We start from the raw sequence: 16494 nt of genomic DNA, 5'->3' as shown, positions 1-16494 counted from the left end.
GGCACACTTTAGGCCCCTTAGTGCCAATTGGGCATCGTTTAAATGCCATGGCCTACCTGAGCATTGTTTCTGACCATGTCCATCCCTTTATGACCACCATGTACCCATCCTCTGATGGCTACTTCCAGCAGGATAATGCACCATGTCACAAAGGTCGAATCATTTTAAATTGGTTTCTTGAACATGACAATGAGTTCACGGTACTAAACTGGCCCCCACAGTCACCAGATCTCAACCCAATAGAGCATCTTTGGGATGTGGTGGAACGGGAGCTTCGTGCCCTGGATGTGCATCCCACAAATCTCCATCAACTGCAAGATGCTATCCTATCAATATGGGCCAACATTTCTAAAGAATGCTTTCAGCACCTTGTTGAATCAATGCCACGTAGAATTAAGGCAGTTCTGAAGGCGAAAGGGGGTCAAACACAGTATTAGTATGGTGTTCCTAATAATCCTTTAGGTGAGTGTACAGTGAGGGAAAAAAGTATTTCATCCCCTGCTGATTTTGTACATTTGCCCACTGACAAAGAAATGATCAGTCTATAATTTTAATGGTAGCTGTATTTTAACAGTGACAGAATAACACAAAAAATCCAGAAAAACGCATTTAAAAAAAGTTATACATTGATTTGCATGTTAATGAGGGAAATAAGTATTTGACCCCTTCGACTTAGTACTTGGTGGCAAAACCCTTGTTGGCAATCACAGAGGTCAGACGTTTCTTGTAGTTGGCCACCAGGTTTGCACACATCTCAGGAGGGATTTTGTCTCACTCCTCTTTGCAGATCCTCTCCAAGTCATTAAGGTTTTGAGGCTGACGTTTGGCAACTCGAACCTTCAGCTCCCTCCACAGATTTTCTATGGGATTAAGGTCTGGAGACTGGCTAGGCCACTCCAGGACCTTAATGTGCTTCTTCTTGAGCCACTCCTTTGTTGCCTTGGCTGTGTGTTTTGGTTAATTGTCATGCTGGAATACCCATCCACGACCCATTTTCAATGCCCTGGCTGAGGGAAGGAGGTTCTCACCCAAGATTTGAAGGTACATGGCCCCGTCCATTGTCCCTTTGATGAGGTGCAGTTGTCCTGTCCCCTTAGCAGAAAAACACCCCCAAAGCATAATGTTTCCACCTCCATGTTTGACGGTGGGGATGGTGTTCTTGGGGTCATTCCTCCTCCTCCAAACACGGCGAGTTGAGTTGATGCCAAAGAGCTCGATTTTGGTCTCATCTGACCACAACACTTTCACCCAGTTCTCCTCTGAATCATTCAGATGTTCATTGGCAAACTTCAGATGGGCCTGTACATGTGCTTTCTTGAGCAGGGTGACCTTGCGGGCGCTGCAGGATTTCAGTCCTTCACGGCGTAGTGTATTACCAATTGTTTTCTTGGTGACTATGGTCCCAGCTGCCTTGAGATCATTAACAAGATCCTCCCGTGTAGTTCTGGGCTGATTCCTCACCATTTTCATGATCATTGAAACTCCACGAGGTGAGATTTTGCATGGAGCCCCAGACCGAGGGAGACTGACAGTTATTTTGTGTTTCTTCCATTTGCGAATCGCACCAACTGTTGTCACCTTCTCACCAAGCTGCTTGGCGATGGTCTTGTAGCCCATTCCAGCCTTGTGTAGGTCTACAATCTTGTCCCTGACATCCTTGGACAGCTCTTTGGTCTTGGCAATGGTGGAGAGTTTGGAATCTGATTGATTGATTGCTTCTGTGGACAGGTGTCTTTTATACAGGTAATGAGCTGAGATTAGGAGCACTCCCTTTAAGAGAGTGCTCCTAATCTCAGCTCGTTACCTGTATAAAAGACAACTGGGAGCCAGAAATCTTGCTGATTGATAGGGGATCAAATACTTATTTCCCTCATTAACATGCAAATCAATTTATAACTTTTTTGAAATGTGTTTTTCTGGATTTTTTTGTTGTTATTCTGTCTCTCACTGTTAAAATACATCTACCATTAAAATTATAGACTGATCATTTCTTTGTCAGTGGTCAAACGTACAAAATCAGCAGGGGATCAAATACTTATTTCCCCCCACTGTATGTACTGACCCAGTGTTGACCTGGTGCTGACCCGGTACTGTTGTGTGCAGGAGAAGCGGAAGATGCCGGGCATGCCGAATGGGGCAGTGTGCCAAGTGGAGCTGGAGCCCCAAGGGGAACACCATGGCCCTGAGCTGCAGAGGACTGGCAGGTCAGACACACAGGGCACGCACATTGGACACAAACACACAGACATGCACACATGGACATACAGACACACGAACACACAGGAATGCACCGGGATGCAGACACATGGACACACAGACACAGAAATATGGACACAGGCACATGGATGCATAAACACAGACAGTGACACTGTTACTGATTATGTCTCAGCTGCTGACCTTGTCCCTCTGTGCACTCATCTCTCTCTCCCCCTATCCCCTTGACTCCATTCTCCTGCCCCATGTTCCTGTCCTCCTGCCCCCTCTGTCCCTCTGTCCCTTGGTTACCCTGCCACCCAGGCTGTTCGGGGGCCTGCTAATGGATGTGAAGAGAAAGGTTCCGTTCTACCTGAGTGACTACCGGGATGGGCTGAACCTGCAGTGTGTGGCCTCCTTCCTGTTCCTGTACTGCGCCTGCATGTCACCTGTCATCACCTTCGGGGGGCTGCTGGGGGAGGCGACCGAGGGCCGCATCGTAAGACATATCATACTTACCATACTGAAACGCACAAATAGACACACCCACTGCAGACTGACACACCCACTGCAGACTGACACACCCACAACATACTGACATGCCCACAACACACTGACACACCCACAACATACTGGCACGCCCACTCTTACACTAACACATCTGCTGCACACACCACACTGACACGTGCACAAACTCTTGTGTACACAGAAATTGCACTGTGTTACATTGCGCTGCACTGCTTTACATTGCCTGCGTGACCCTGTCTTTGCCAGAGTGCCATCGAGTCACTGCTGGGCGCCTCAATGACGGGCATTGCATACTCGCTGTTCGCCGGGCAGCCCCTCACCATCCTTGGCAGCACCGGGCCCGTGCTGGTCTTCGAGAAGATCCTCTTCAAGTTCTGCAAGTCAGTCTCTCTGTCTTCTTTGAGCTCCCTCTGAATGAGTGTTTCTGGTTCTGGTAGTGTTTGAACTTTCTGCTGGTTGAAGCTGTCCAACACTCTCCTTCCTCTATCTCCACTTTTTTTCTCTGCTTTCCTCTTCTCTTCTCTCGCTCTCTCTCTGTCACTCCCTCCCTCTCTCTCTGGCAGGGACTATAACCTGTCCTACCTGTCTCTGCGAACCTGTATCGGGCTGTGGACAGCGTTCCTTTGCCTGGTGCTGGTTGCCACGGATGCCAGCTCTCTGGTGTGCTACATCACACGCTTCACGGAGGAGGCCTTCGCATCGCTGATCTGCCTGATTTTCATCTACGAGGCTCTGGAGAAGCTGCTGCACCTGGGGGAGCTGTATCCCATCCACATGCACTCTGACCTGGACCAGCTCACACTCTACTAGTGAGAACTGAGATGGCACACACTGCACACTGAAAATCACACTGCACACCCTGCAAACTGCACACACAAAGAATTACATGCATCTCTTTCTTTGTTCCTTTGCTCAATGTCTGTGTTTTCTCTTGTGCAGCTGTAAGTGCACCATGCCAGACAGCCCCAGCAATAAGACTCTGGAGTTCTGGAGCCAGAAGAACATCTCTGCAGTCACAGTGTCCTGGAGCAACCTAACTGTCACTGTGAGTCTGGCTCCTGTCTCTATGTCTCTATATCTGTGTGTCTTTCTGACTGTCTCTCTGTCTGTCTGACTTATACACTGACTGAGTGATTGATTAACTATTTACTTGACTGCTTTACTGACAGATTCACCGACAGATTCATAGTTATATGCCTCCCTTATGGCCTGTGTAATTCTGTGTGTGCGTGTGTGTTTGTTTGTGTGTATATGTACCTGTGTGTGTATGTGTTTGTGTGTATTTACATGTGTTTGTTTGTGTGTGTGCTGCTGTTTATCTTCAGGAATGTGCAGAGCTGCATGGTCAGTTTGTGGGCCCAGCGTGCGGTCACCATGGCCCCTACACCCCCGACGTATTGTTCTGGTCGGCCATCCTGTTCTTCTCCACTGTTGCCCTATCCAGCTTCCTCAAACAGTTCAAAACCAGCCGCTACTTCCCCACACGGGTGAGTGCCTGCCCCCACTTGTGTGAGTGGATGGGGGGTGAGTGAGTGGGGCTTGTGAGTGGTGTGTGTGTGGCGTGTTGAAGACACTGTGCTCACTGCACTCTCTTCCAGGTGCGCTCCACCATCAGTGACTTTGCTGTGTTCCTTACCATTCTCATCTTGGTCCTCATCGACTACACCATGGGCATCCCCTCCCAGAAGCTGCGGGTGCCCGACAAATTCAAGGTAGGATCCACAGCTGTGAGAACCACACCACAGTGGATCTACACACACTGCTGACATAGAAACACAGACAGCCTATAGTGTTTAATTTTATTTACAAACTAATCACTGTGTGTGTGTGTGTGTGTGTGTGCATCTGTGTGTGTGTGTGTGTGTGTGTGTCCATAGCCCACACGTGATGACCGTGGCTGGTTCATTTACCCGATTGGCCGGAACCCCTGGTGGACGGCCCTGGTAGCGATCATTCCCGCACTGCTCTGCACCATCCTTATCTTCATGGACCAGCAGATCACTGCTGTCATCATCAACCGCAAGGAGCACAAGCTGCTGGTGAGCCTGATACTGTCTGCAAGGAGGTTGCTGTATATAGTAGTAGAACAATTTAAAGACAAAACACATTGCAGAGACAACAGACATGAACAAATGCAACCAGTTTTCTAGAGACCCCTGAGGTGCATTTCTCTCCCTGTGCTCCTGCAGAAGGGCTGTGGGTACCACTTGGACCTGCTGATGGTGGGGGTGATGCTGGGAGTGTGTTCGATCATGGGGCTGCCATGGTTCGTGGCTGCGACTGTGCTCTCCATCTCTCACGTCAACAGCCTGAAGTTGGAGTCAGAGAGCTCGGCCCCCGGGGAGCAGCCCAAATTCCTGGGCATCCGTGAGCAGAGGCTGACCGGCTTGCTAATCTTTGTACTGATGGGCTGTTCTGTGTTCATGACCGGAGCACTGCAGGTCAGGGCCTGTCTTCTCACACTCACTCACAATCGTACACTAACATTCACAAACTCACATTCACTCTCACACCCTGATGTTTTTGTTGTTTTGTTTTGTGCAGTTCATCCCCATGCCGGTGCTGTATGGTGTGTTTCTGTACATGGGTGCCTCATCTCTCAAGGGCATTCAGGTAATATTCTTCTTCTTGTTGTTTTTTATATTTATTAATTTTGTGGCAGTGTGGGGTGAACAAGATGCCGGGGTTCTATCGGTGTGGTGTCTCTCGAGTAAATAGCAACTCAAAGGCAAGAGGGGTAGGGTGAAGAAAGTGCAGCTTTATTTACAGTGAACAAAACAGAGACGTACAAAAACCATAAACAAACACCTAGCTCCTTGTTGAGCCTAAACTAAACGTGATCACAGATCCCTAACCTACACATGTAACTAATGAAACACAAGCATGACAAACAGCAGCCAAGCCGGAGTCCATGATCCAAAAGAGTAGTTAATTTCAAAGCTAGCATTCATTACCAGGTTGTTCATTTTGTTCTTCCCAGACTCACCTCCTGCCTCACCAACAACAAAGGCTGCTGGTTTCCTGCTTTTATGCATAAGCCTGCCAATTGGGAACAGTCCTGCACATCATGTACTTCCACTTCCTGATGCTTCTCCTGGGGCATCTGGGAGATGTAGTGCCGGGCAGGGCAGCAGTCACTTGCCCAGCCCAGCACTGTGTCACAATATTAATATTATTATTGTTTATTGCTCACTTCCTCTCCCTCCCTCTGTCTCTCTTTCTTCCTCTCTCCCCTGTCTCCCTCTATTGCTCAGTTCTTTGACCGACTGAAGCTGTTTGGGATGCCAGCAAAGCACCAGCCCGACTTCATCTACCTGCGCCACGTCCCTCTGCGCAAGGTGCACCTCTTCACCGTGATCCAACTCACCTGTCTGGTGCTGCTCTGGGTTATCAAGACATCGCCCGCTGCCATCGTCTTCCCCATGATGGTACAGCAGCCTGAGGGAGGGATGGGAGCGGGGGGAAGCAGGGAAGGAACATGGGGAATATAGGACAGAGGGAGGGGCAGGGGGATAGGAGGACAGATGGGCAGGTGAGGAACAGGAGATTAACATTAAGGAACCCCTGGTTGGAGGAGAAGAAAAGAAAGTGGACAGGGAGGGGGAGTGGGCTGGAGATAGAAGGGCTGACAGGACAGTCAGATGGGATTGATTTACAGTTAGGTCCATAAATATTTGGACAGTGACACAATTGTCATCACTGTGGCTCTGTACACCACCACAATGGATTTGAAAGGAAACAATAAGTGTAGACTTTCCTCTTTAATTTGAGGGTAGTTACATCCAAATTGGGTGAACGGTGTAGGAATTACACCCAATTTTATATGTGGTCCCCCCAAATTAAGGGTCTCAAAAGTAATTGGATTAATTAACATAATCATGAATTAAAGTTTCAATACTTGGTTGCAAATCCTTTGCAGGCAATGACTGCCTGAAGTCTGGAAGCCATAGACATCACCAGATGCTGGGTTTCTTCCCTGGTGATGCTCTGCCAGGCTTGTAATGCAGCTGTCTTTAGTTCCTGCTTGTTCTTGAGGTGTTTTACCTTCAGTTTTGCTTTAGAAATCAAAACAAACCAATCAGAGAGATAGGAAAAACATTAGGTGTGGTCAAATCAACTATTTGGTACATTCTTAAAAATAATCAGGAACACCAAAAGGCCAAGAAGACCAAGGAAAACAACTGTGGTGGATGACAGAATAATTATTTCCCTGGTGAAGAAAAACCCCTTCACAACAGTTGGCCAGATCAAGAACACCCTCCAGGAGGTAGGCGTATCTGTGTCAAAGTCAACAATCAAGAGAAGACGTCATCATAGTAAATACAGAGAGTTTACCACAAGATGTAAACAGGAAACGGGAAGACCAGATTAGAGTTTGCCAAAAAAACATTGAAAGAACCCTGTACAGTTCTGGAACAACATCCTATGGACAGATGAGACAAAGATCAACTTGTACCAGAATGATGGGAAGAGAAGAATATGGAGAAGGGAAGGAACTGCTCATGATCCAAAGCATACCACCTCATCTTTGAAGCCTGTTATGGCATGGGCATTTATGGCTGCAAATGGAACTGGTTCCCATGTATTTATTGATGATGTGACTGCTGACAAAAGCAGCAGGATGAATTCTGAAGTGTTTAGGGCTAATATTATCTGCTCAGATTCAGCCAAATGCTTCAAAACTCATTGGATTGTGCTTCACAGTGCAGATGGACAATGACCCAAAGTATACTGCGATAATAACTTTTATAAGGCGAAGAAGTGGATTGTTATGTAATGGCCATGTCAATCTGACCTGAATCCAATTGAGTGTGCATTTCACTTGCTGAAGGCAAAAGTGAAGGCAAAAAACCTCAAGAACAAGCAGGAACTAAAGACAGCTGCAGTGCAGGCCTGGCAGAGCATCACCAGGGAAGAAACCCAGCATCTGGTGATGTCTATGGGTTCCAGACTTCAGGCAGTCATTGACTGCAAAGGATTTGCAAACCAAGTATTGAAACTCAAATTAAAGATGAAAGTCTACACTTAAAGCACATCTTGATTGTTTCCTTTCAAATCCATTGTGGTGGCGTACAGAGCCAAAATGATGACAATTGTGTCACTGTCCAAATATTTATGGTACTAACTGTAGATTACTAGTGAATATAATCTAACTCAATATAATCATCCTGCCAGATGATACCCTAACCTGGTACAGGCAGTGCATTGGGGGTGAGCTGGGGGTGGGGGCAACACTCAGCACCATTGTGCCGCTGTCCTGCCCCCAGGTGCTGGCGCTGGTGTTCGTGCGGAAGCTGATGGACCTGTGCTTCTCCAAGCGGGAGCTCAGTTGGCTGGACGACCTGATGCCTGAGAGCAAGAAGAAGAAACTGGATGACGCCTCGCAGCAAGCCAAGACTGTGGAGGTAGAGCACGTGTGGAAGGGGCTTGCTACTCCCAGTATATGTCAAACACACGCAGCAGGCTGTAGCCCATGGAAACTTTATACTATCACTATTATTATTATTATTATTATTATTATTATTATTATTACTATTATTATTGCGGCAGTGATGCCCCGCCCCCTCACTCTGTCTGTGTTGCAGGAGTCGGAGAACATGCTGGCACAGGGGGAGGAGAGGGTACCACACATCCCTCTGGAGAGCAGCAAGCTGCTGCACAGCCCCGCCAAGAACAGCAAGTCCAGGTGAGCTGGGCTGCCATGTACACACTGTCATACTCAAACACACACACACATACACACAGTACACAGTAACAGTACACACATCCCTGTGACATGAACACCTGATTAACAGAGATGCAGGTAACAAACTCTGCTGCTGCTGCGGCTGCTGGACTGAGTGCCCCCCATCACCCAGCCTACAAAGACGGGACCGCAGACTGCTGCACTGGCAACAACTGACACCCCCTGACCCCCTCCCTCTGTGTGTGTGTCTCTCTCTTCCCCCCCCTCTACCTCCCTCCTCTGCTCTGCCATGCATGGCCTGTTTCCTGGTGTTAAATTGTGACGTTCTGTTCTAGGTGTGACCCATCAGACATTAATATCTCTGACGAAATGTCTAAAACTACAGTATGGAAAGCACTCAGTATGAAACCTGACAACTCAAATCTCAAGGACAACCCTGTTTCTACTAAAAAGGCAAGGGCACTAACTCACTCCTTCACTGTGTAATAGTTCTCAGTCTCAACTGGCAAGTTTCCGTTCTGTCACCCCGTTTTTATACCTCACCCTTTTCCTTCATCTCCTGTTTTCTTTCTTTTTTTTGTTTATTTATTTATTTCAGGGATTTTGTTTTCTTTACTTCTACCAATCTGCCTCTTGGAAGCTCACTGCGGGTTTCTCAGAGGGGAGAAACTCAGTAACGCAGCGCAACACGGCAGGAAAAAAACTATATAAGGGGGAGGGGGGACAAACCAACCAGAATAAAATAAATGGAAATGTGATATTCCAGGTGTGACTGCAATTTGAACCCCCCCCCCTACACACACATATATGCATGCACGCAAACATGCACAGACATACACAGACATGGTAAATGTCCCAGCTGTTTCCAGCTTTCTGCTTTATACACAAGTGTGTGCTTCCTTAAGCTCATTTATGGTGTTTTAAAGCAGTTGGGCAGTGAATGAGCTAAGCTCTGGTCACAGGTAAAGTGAAATCAAAGTATTACAGCGATGAGCAGCTTCACCGACTCTTCTGGACACACAGGTACAGAAAATATTCAGTGCAGATGAAATCATTACATTATGAACTTATATGGACAGACTATGAGACTGTTAGTGCATGAGTGGCTCAGGCCCTCACACTGTGCTGAGACCCTCTGACACACAGAGCACAGTCACTCCTACAACCATTCACATAGCCTGCCGAAGGCTAAAGAAACATCACCTTCTGTGAGGGATTCTTTAGTTTTCCTAATGTTTGATCTCTCAGATGGTGTATTAACTCTATGTGTGTGTGTGTGTGTGTCTGTATGTGCTTGTGTATGTCCCTGTGTCCCTGTTTGTCCATGCGTGCATTTGTGTGCATCTGTGTGTGTGTATGTCCATGTCTGTGAACTTTTGTGTGCGTCTGCGTGTGTCTCTGTGTGCGTCTGCGTGTGTCTCTGTGTGCGTCTGCGTGTGTCTCTGTATGCGTCTGCGTGTGTCTCTGTGTCTCTCTGCAGGAATGACAGTAACTGAGCGGAGTTGTGAAGGATCCCCCGCCAGTCTTGGGGTCTCAGGGACAAGAGCTCAGCTCAGGCGGTCTCATCCAACTGCTCAACTGCATGGGTGGCACCTATCCCCCAGACTGCCCCATAGCCACAGCCCACAACCACAGCTACCCCTCTGCCTCCCCCAGCTGCGCCCCAACAACTACCCACTTACCCTACAACCCCCTAAAGACCTACCCAGCCGCTCCACTCTCTCAGTCGGAACCTCCAAGTGGGAGTGCACCCTGATCCTCCCTGACCTTTGATCACGGAGCCGGACACCAGGACAGGCACTTCGCGCTGTCCCCTAGCTCTTCACATGGCAACAACACAACAACTACAACAAGAACAGCTACAGCATCTACAACTACAGCTTCATCTGCACACAGGAAGAGCCACTCTGATCATGAGCAAAAGAAAGGGAGAGAAGAGGTATGACCGTCCAGGAATTATGTGTCTTGTTTTTGAAATATAAATATATATTTATATTTATTATTAGTAGTAACTGATCTTTATTTTTTAAGAAGACAACTTGTTATTAATATGATGATGATGATTGATTGATTGATTTATTATTATTATTTCTTGTCATTGTGGTCATTGTTAGTGAGTTAATGGTTGGTGAGTTGTTTTTATTTATTTTATTTAAAGTGTTTCATTTTTCAAACAAAATCAGTAATACATGAAATAAACAAATAATAGAATAGAATAGAATAGAATATCTAAAGAAATGTTGTAATATTTACCATGGGATTTAACAATCAATGTTGTCAGTTTTCTGAAATGTAAACCAGTAATGTAACCTAGGCTGTGTGTGTTATATACTGTGTGGTAAAACCAAAATAGGAAAAGCGAATTCTCTGTTCAAGAGTGAACCATTCTCTTTATTTTTAATATTATACATTTAAGACGTCAAATTTGGCACCTTCAGCAGAGTCTTGTTCTTAGGTGAAATGTTGCTGGCATTAGAACAGGTTTCACGGCAAAATAATTCACCTTGCATCTTGTGTTCCGCTCCTTTCTGTTCCATTGCCAGGTGGTGTTCCAGTTTATCCTTAATGATTTTCAGTAACAATCTGCAGCAGGGCTAATTAAGCAATTATGAACCTATTAAGTAAATAAGACCCTGGTTGGATGGCAGCTCTGGGCTGGCAGGTTCAAGGTCGCTGAACCCATGCCCATTACATTACATCTGTTTTGAGCCCAAGTCTCCTGTCCCTCTGGGACTGGGCCTGGGGAGGACTCAGGAGACAGGGAAGGCTCTCCAGCTAGAAGATATTAGCAAAGCAATAAGTAAACTGTTGAACAGTTTACTGTCATGTCATCACTCTGAAATGGAACTGGCTTATGGGGCTTCACTTCGCTCCAAAGACCCTTGACCAGGTGATCAATAAATTGGAAGATGCGATAATTACCTCTGATGAATAACACAGATATTGAGATGCGTCTCTTGCTGCGCATTGTTTTTTGGAGGGGTCAGACTTCCCACTGTGGCTTGACCTTTGCCTCCAGAAATAGTTTGATTAGTAAAATCAAAGTGACTTTCTGCTGTGTACTGTAATCACTCTCACACAGCACGTCACTGCAGTACAGCTACACCCTGAGACAATAGATCATATTACTGTACCGCTGTACCACTCTACAGCGCTCACAGCTTTAGCTGAGAGGCAAGGAAAAGTGCTGGCACATTTTTCTGATGGAGAGATGCATTTGTAGTTGTGTTATGTGTAGACTATATTATTTTATTTTTTTAAGAGAATAAAATATATATATAAATACACCTATAATAAAATATGTAGATATCGATTTATTTTATTGTTAAAGCAGATGTACATATTTACAATCCCAGAATACATTACCCAGAATGCATTTAGCTGCCACTCACACACACCTGCCCTGTCTGCTTTCAGACTCTGTCCAGGCTGGGTTCAGCCTGTCTGAGGGAGTTGTTGTAATCATTTTAATATGAATAATATTTATGTAACATGTGCTAATTGAACATTCCCAGGCACAGAGCACCATGCTCTCCCAGCTCCCCTCACTGACACATTACACACATTGGTCAACTGATCTCTAACTCCAGAAATTAAGTTACTTAAGCTCTGAATTAACAGGTGTCGGCAGAGAGGTGGGAGGAATTAAACGAATACGACATGTACACCTCTCCAATAAACACACACAGACACAAATCAATAAACAAATAAGCAATGTTTAATGGATGTAAATGAGAATCTGATTCTCATTTAAAACCTGAGTTTATCCTGTGTGTTGCGGGTGGGCTGTCTTGTATAGTGTGCGTGTTTTGGCGTGGCGTGTTCCTGGTGCCATGTGAGTGTGTGCAGTGAATCGTGATCTTTCTGTGACCATGTGACAGCAGCAGATTCAACTCCAGTGGAAATACTGCTGGAACTCCCAGACATCACCCTGCCAATCATTTATTTACTGATTTAATACCTGACCTGTTCATGTAATTGGTTTTATGTGCTTTATCATAGTGCTGTCCAAACCTAGTCCTCAAGAGCCCCTCTCCAGTAGGTTTAATAATTAACCTTTAATCATCAATTTCTTAACACCTGGAAAAACATAATTCTAATCAATTGAGCAGGTGATTTGTTAAATTAATTTTTTTAAAGATCATTTGATATAGACAATTCACGACCCCTTTCAGGCCTCGATGACCAGAGTTCACTTTATTGAACAAGTTATGTGCTTACTTGATCAATAACGTTCCCAGTCTTTTGAAATTAGCAGTTTTAGTGTGACTGACAATCCTTACTGATAGGGGCTCTTTAGGACCATGTTTGGGCAAACCTGGTTCATAGAGACAAACATGATGTCACACAGTCTGGAGTTTGGTTTCTGCCAATGCTCTGTATAGCACACTTTTTATTCGATGTGTCTTATAGCAGTCCCCCACTGTGGGGCGCTGTCACAGCATGTCTGTGGAAACAGCCACCCTGACACACAACTGTCACTACATAATATACCTATACATGTATATGACTATATATATCAGGTCCTTTTAGTTCTCTCTCTCTCTCTCTCTCTCTCTCTCTCTCTCTCTCTCTCTCTCTTTTTCTCTCTGTAGCAGTATTTCAATTTTGAATTTCCTGCAGTGCACAGGTGATACTGAATGTTGAGCAGTCTATATTCCACTGTGAAACAATGTCAGCTCAATGTTTGTGTCTGTGATTAAAGGGACAAGGTCATTTATTTATTTATTTGTTTGTTTGTTTGTTTTGAAAGCCTGAGGGGTGTCAGACATGACTGTGTTTGTGCCAGAGTCATTTTATTACCATTAATCAGTGCATCAGTGTTGACGTCACAGTGCAGGTGCTGTCTATCGGCAGTGCAGGTTGTAGTGGCTGTGGTCCTCGCAGGCCAACCAGGGGCCTTGGCTCTCTTTTGGGCTTGGCCCACACTCTCCCAGCTGTGGCAGAGCAGGGAGCAGCCTGGGCCTCTGCAGACCTCTGCAATTGGATTACATTAATCAAGACGTTATTGTGTAACGGTGTGTATTAGTTGTGTTGCAGTGCACAGTGCATAGTGTTCCATGGCTAACACGGGCAGTTTATACACTCTCGATTGTCACGGCACAGCTTTGCATTCTGTGGGACTCTGGGTATATGTTCAACCATCCCATGTCCATCCAGCCATGGATTATAAATCATGGCCAATTAAGTTATGGATTGGTTTAATTAAAGATTCTGGCTATAGGAGCAGGCCGGTGTGGGTCTGCCTCCTGTTCCTCAGCCAGGCCTGCTTCTCTGGCTCCCTCTGTGTGACCACAGGCTCCAGAGTGTGTGTGGACCCCAGCCAAGGCAAGAAACTGCTGAGTGACACATTTGTGAACTACACAATCACTACAAGCAGAAAAGCCGATGAACAGAAAATGACTTGTCTCTTTAACTGACTTTTAATTAAATTAATACGTCTTATTTATAGGCATATTGTAATTTTTGATTATACAAATGTGAAAAAATGTTAAATTAAAATGTATAAAACTGAATTACTACATTTTTATGATTCAATTCAGTTTATCCACCTTTTTTTTGTTGAAGGATTGCAAACTGTTTTCAAATGGTTTTAATTCAAATTAAATAATAATTTTATAATAACTTTATTCAGAAAGTATGGCGTTAGCTGATATTATTATGTCTGCGTCACATTATGTCAAATTGTATTGTGTCATTATCGGATCATTCTGGTTCTCATTTCCGCCTTTAAACGGCTTCTTCTCTGCTTAAGATCCCTTAGTGACCACAATCTGTGCTGACATCAGACTGCAATGATACAAAATGAATGATCGCAAATGTGTTTATTTCAATATATTTTAATATATAATTATATATGGGTCAAAAGTGTCACAGCCTCATATTTCACCCATGGGCCCATATGACATTTCTTTTTCCCTTATGACACATTTAAGCTGCCTTCTAAAACTTTGTCTTTCCCTAAAAACAGCTTTTACTCGTGGGGCTATTTCCATTTTATGAGCAATAATAATAATATTATTAATAATGTTAACATATACTTATACTTACTGACATGCTACTATGAACATGAACACACCTGCTGTTATACTTCAGCTACAAACCTACTTACTTTTACATACTAATAATGATGCATACTACTCATAACCTAAATTATGCTAGTACTAATTATTCGATGACAAACTATCACTGATGAACCTATCCAATATCACATTGTCACATTCAGACGAAGTATCTTCAAGGTTGTTGTTGTTGTTATTATTATTATTATTATTATTATTATTATTATTATTATTATTATTATTATTATAGTCCAGGAGGAAGATATTTTGCGTGTGAATCAGCATTTACGCCACGAGGGGGCGATATGAGACCGAGACCTGACGGGAAAGGTAGGCTGTGTGTTGATTTAGAAGCACTGGCGTAAAACTGTTGAGCTTTTGGATGAATAATACAATAGACAAACTACGAGAATTAATTCAGTAAGAATACAGCTCAACTATAATTAACTTCGAGAACCTTCCTCAAAACTGCTGAGCAGCTGGGAGGGACTGGCTACGTAACACTGTGTCGGGATATATGGAGACAATACCTATCTATCTTTATCTAAAGGTTTTTGTATTGTCTAATATATTATGTACTAGTATATTATAATGTGGTACAGTACATAATTGAAACGAAAGTAATAAAATGTAGAGCACCAGACTTTCAGAATAATTAAACTTAAAAATAAATAAATCATAAAAGCCTGTGACGTGTCTGTGATGCGCTCAGAGATTGGCAGGGGGTTCATTTCCACTGTATGGTGACAGATATCCTGTCGCTGACAATTCCTCTCCACCCTAAACTGAAGGAAATATTTGTATTTGCATTTGTTGAGTGTTGTAGCATTAATACCCGCACCGTCTTTAAAATGCTCAAGTGCCCCCGTTTCTATTCGCGGGCATCGGCTCTTCACATCCCATTCGCGTTTATTTTGAAACATATAATTCATAATATAAAGTTTATATATGAATGTTGGGGTTAGTGATGTTTTAAGAATCTTAAAGTAACCCTAACTCTAAATATCCATATATATAATCCTAATCAAAATGTTTTTTGTAAGATATTATGAACCTAATAAAGATAGAAGTACTCCCCTATAGTTGTTTCACAAATGCAGTGGCGGTTCTAGACTGTTCGAATGGGGTTAGATTTTATGGGGGGTCCCGTAATCCTGGGGGGGATTTTATCTTCTTCCTAATGACATTATCCGTCAAGAAAAGACTACTGGCATAAATACATTAATAAATATCTTATAATCTCTCTTTAAAATAACAACTATTACAATGTTACAATTACAACCATACATAAACAAAACAACATATGTTTGTTTTTAATGTTACTAGATCTCACAGTGATAAAATAAGGAAGATATGGTTTAGGCGACAATAACAAAAAAAAAGTTGGAAAAAGATGTATTTGCAGAGCGCGAACAGACCACGTGCAAATAGGCTGACATTAAATTAAAGATTAGTGTCTAAGCATTATTTTCTCTTCAAACATAATGAGCAGAAATTAATAACTTGAATAATTTCATTCAGAATGACGAAGTTTGCGCCATGTAACTTAGCACAGCTACCTGCAATTGTCTGATACATAAGATCAAAAAATCAAAAATCAGCGAGCGGCTACAAACGAGCTGCTGTTCAGCACGAAGGTGGACAATGCGGCAGTCCAGTGACTGAAGTGTGACGATCGTCAATCACGCGTCACACTCGAGCAGGCCGAGGTCCGGTGCACAGCGGAACTGTGCAAACGAGCACTTTTTGATTTTGTTTATCTGTTTTATTATTATTATTATTATTATTATTATTTATTTTATAAGACATACCTATATAGGCTACTTAGTGGTTAGCATACCTAATCCCTTTCCCGTTATAACAGTAAACACATTATTATTGTAGCGACCTAACCTTTTAATGGTCGCTTTTGAAATAAAAGCAAAAGAAGCAGAAGTGGTCCAAAACAAAAGTGGTGTTTATTGATCTTTTCAAAGAGGTACATCCACTTCCCCCTTTCGCGCTAAGATTCGCATAAAATACTGT

The 16494-nt window shown here is 44.0% G+C and overlaps 1 protein-coding gene across 1 annotated transcript in view; it reads left to right on the top strand.

Annotated features, from left to right (window-relative positions):
* LOC136752928 (electroneutral sodium bicarbonate exchanger 1) overlaps positions 1-13923 on the top strand; it is a 55619-nt gene extending 41696 nt beyond the window's left edge. The window contains exons 11-24 of the mRNA XM_066708657.1: positions 2104-2204; positions 2518-2692; positions 2968-3101; positions 3285-3530; positions 3661-3766; positions 4047-4208; positions 4320-4433; positions 4599-4760; positions 4911-5162; positions 5266-5334; positions 5976-6149; positions 7989-8126; positions 8307-8407; positions 9888-13923. Of these exons, the coding sequence (XP_066564754.1) occupies positions 2104-2204; positions 2518-2692; positions 2968-3101; positions 3285-3530; positions 3661-3766; positions 4047-4208; positions 4320-4433; positions 4599-4760; positions 4911-5162; positions 5266-5334; positions 5976-6149; positions 7989-8126; positions 8307-8407; positions 9888-9903 (1950 nt within the window). The 3' untranslated portion in view covers positions 9904-13923. The remainder of the gene's footprint in view (positions 1-2103; positions 2205-2517; positions 2693-2967; positions 3102-3284; positions 3531-3660; positions 3767-4046; positions 4209-4319; positions 4434-4598; positions 4761-4910; positions 5163-5265; positions 5335-5975; positions 6150-7988; positions 8127-8306; positions 8408-9887) is intronic.
* The last annotated feature ends 2571 nt before the right edge of the window (positions 13924-16494 follow it).

This window comes from Amia ocellicauda, chromosome 7 (genome assembly GCF_036373705.1).
Source record: "Amia ocellicauda isolate fAmiCal2 chromosome 7, fAmiCal2.hap1, whole genome shotgun sequence".
In the NCBI taxonomy this organism is placed as follows: Eukaryota; Metazoa; Chordata; class Actinopteri; order Amiiformes; family Amiidae; genus Amia; species Amia ocellicauda.
This window is presented reverse-complemented; position numbering and strand designations above follow the sequence as displayed.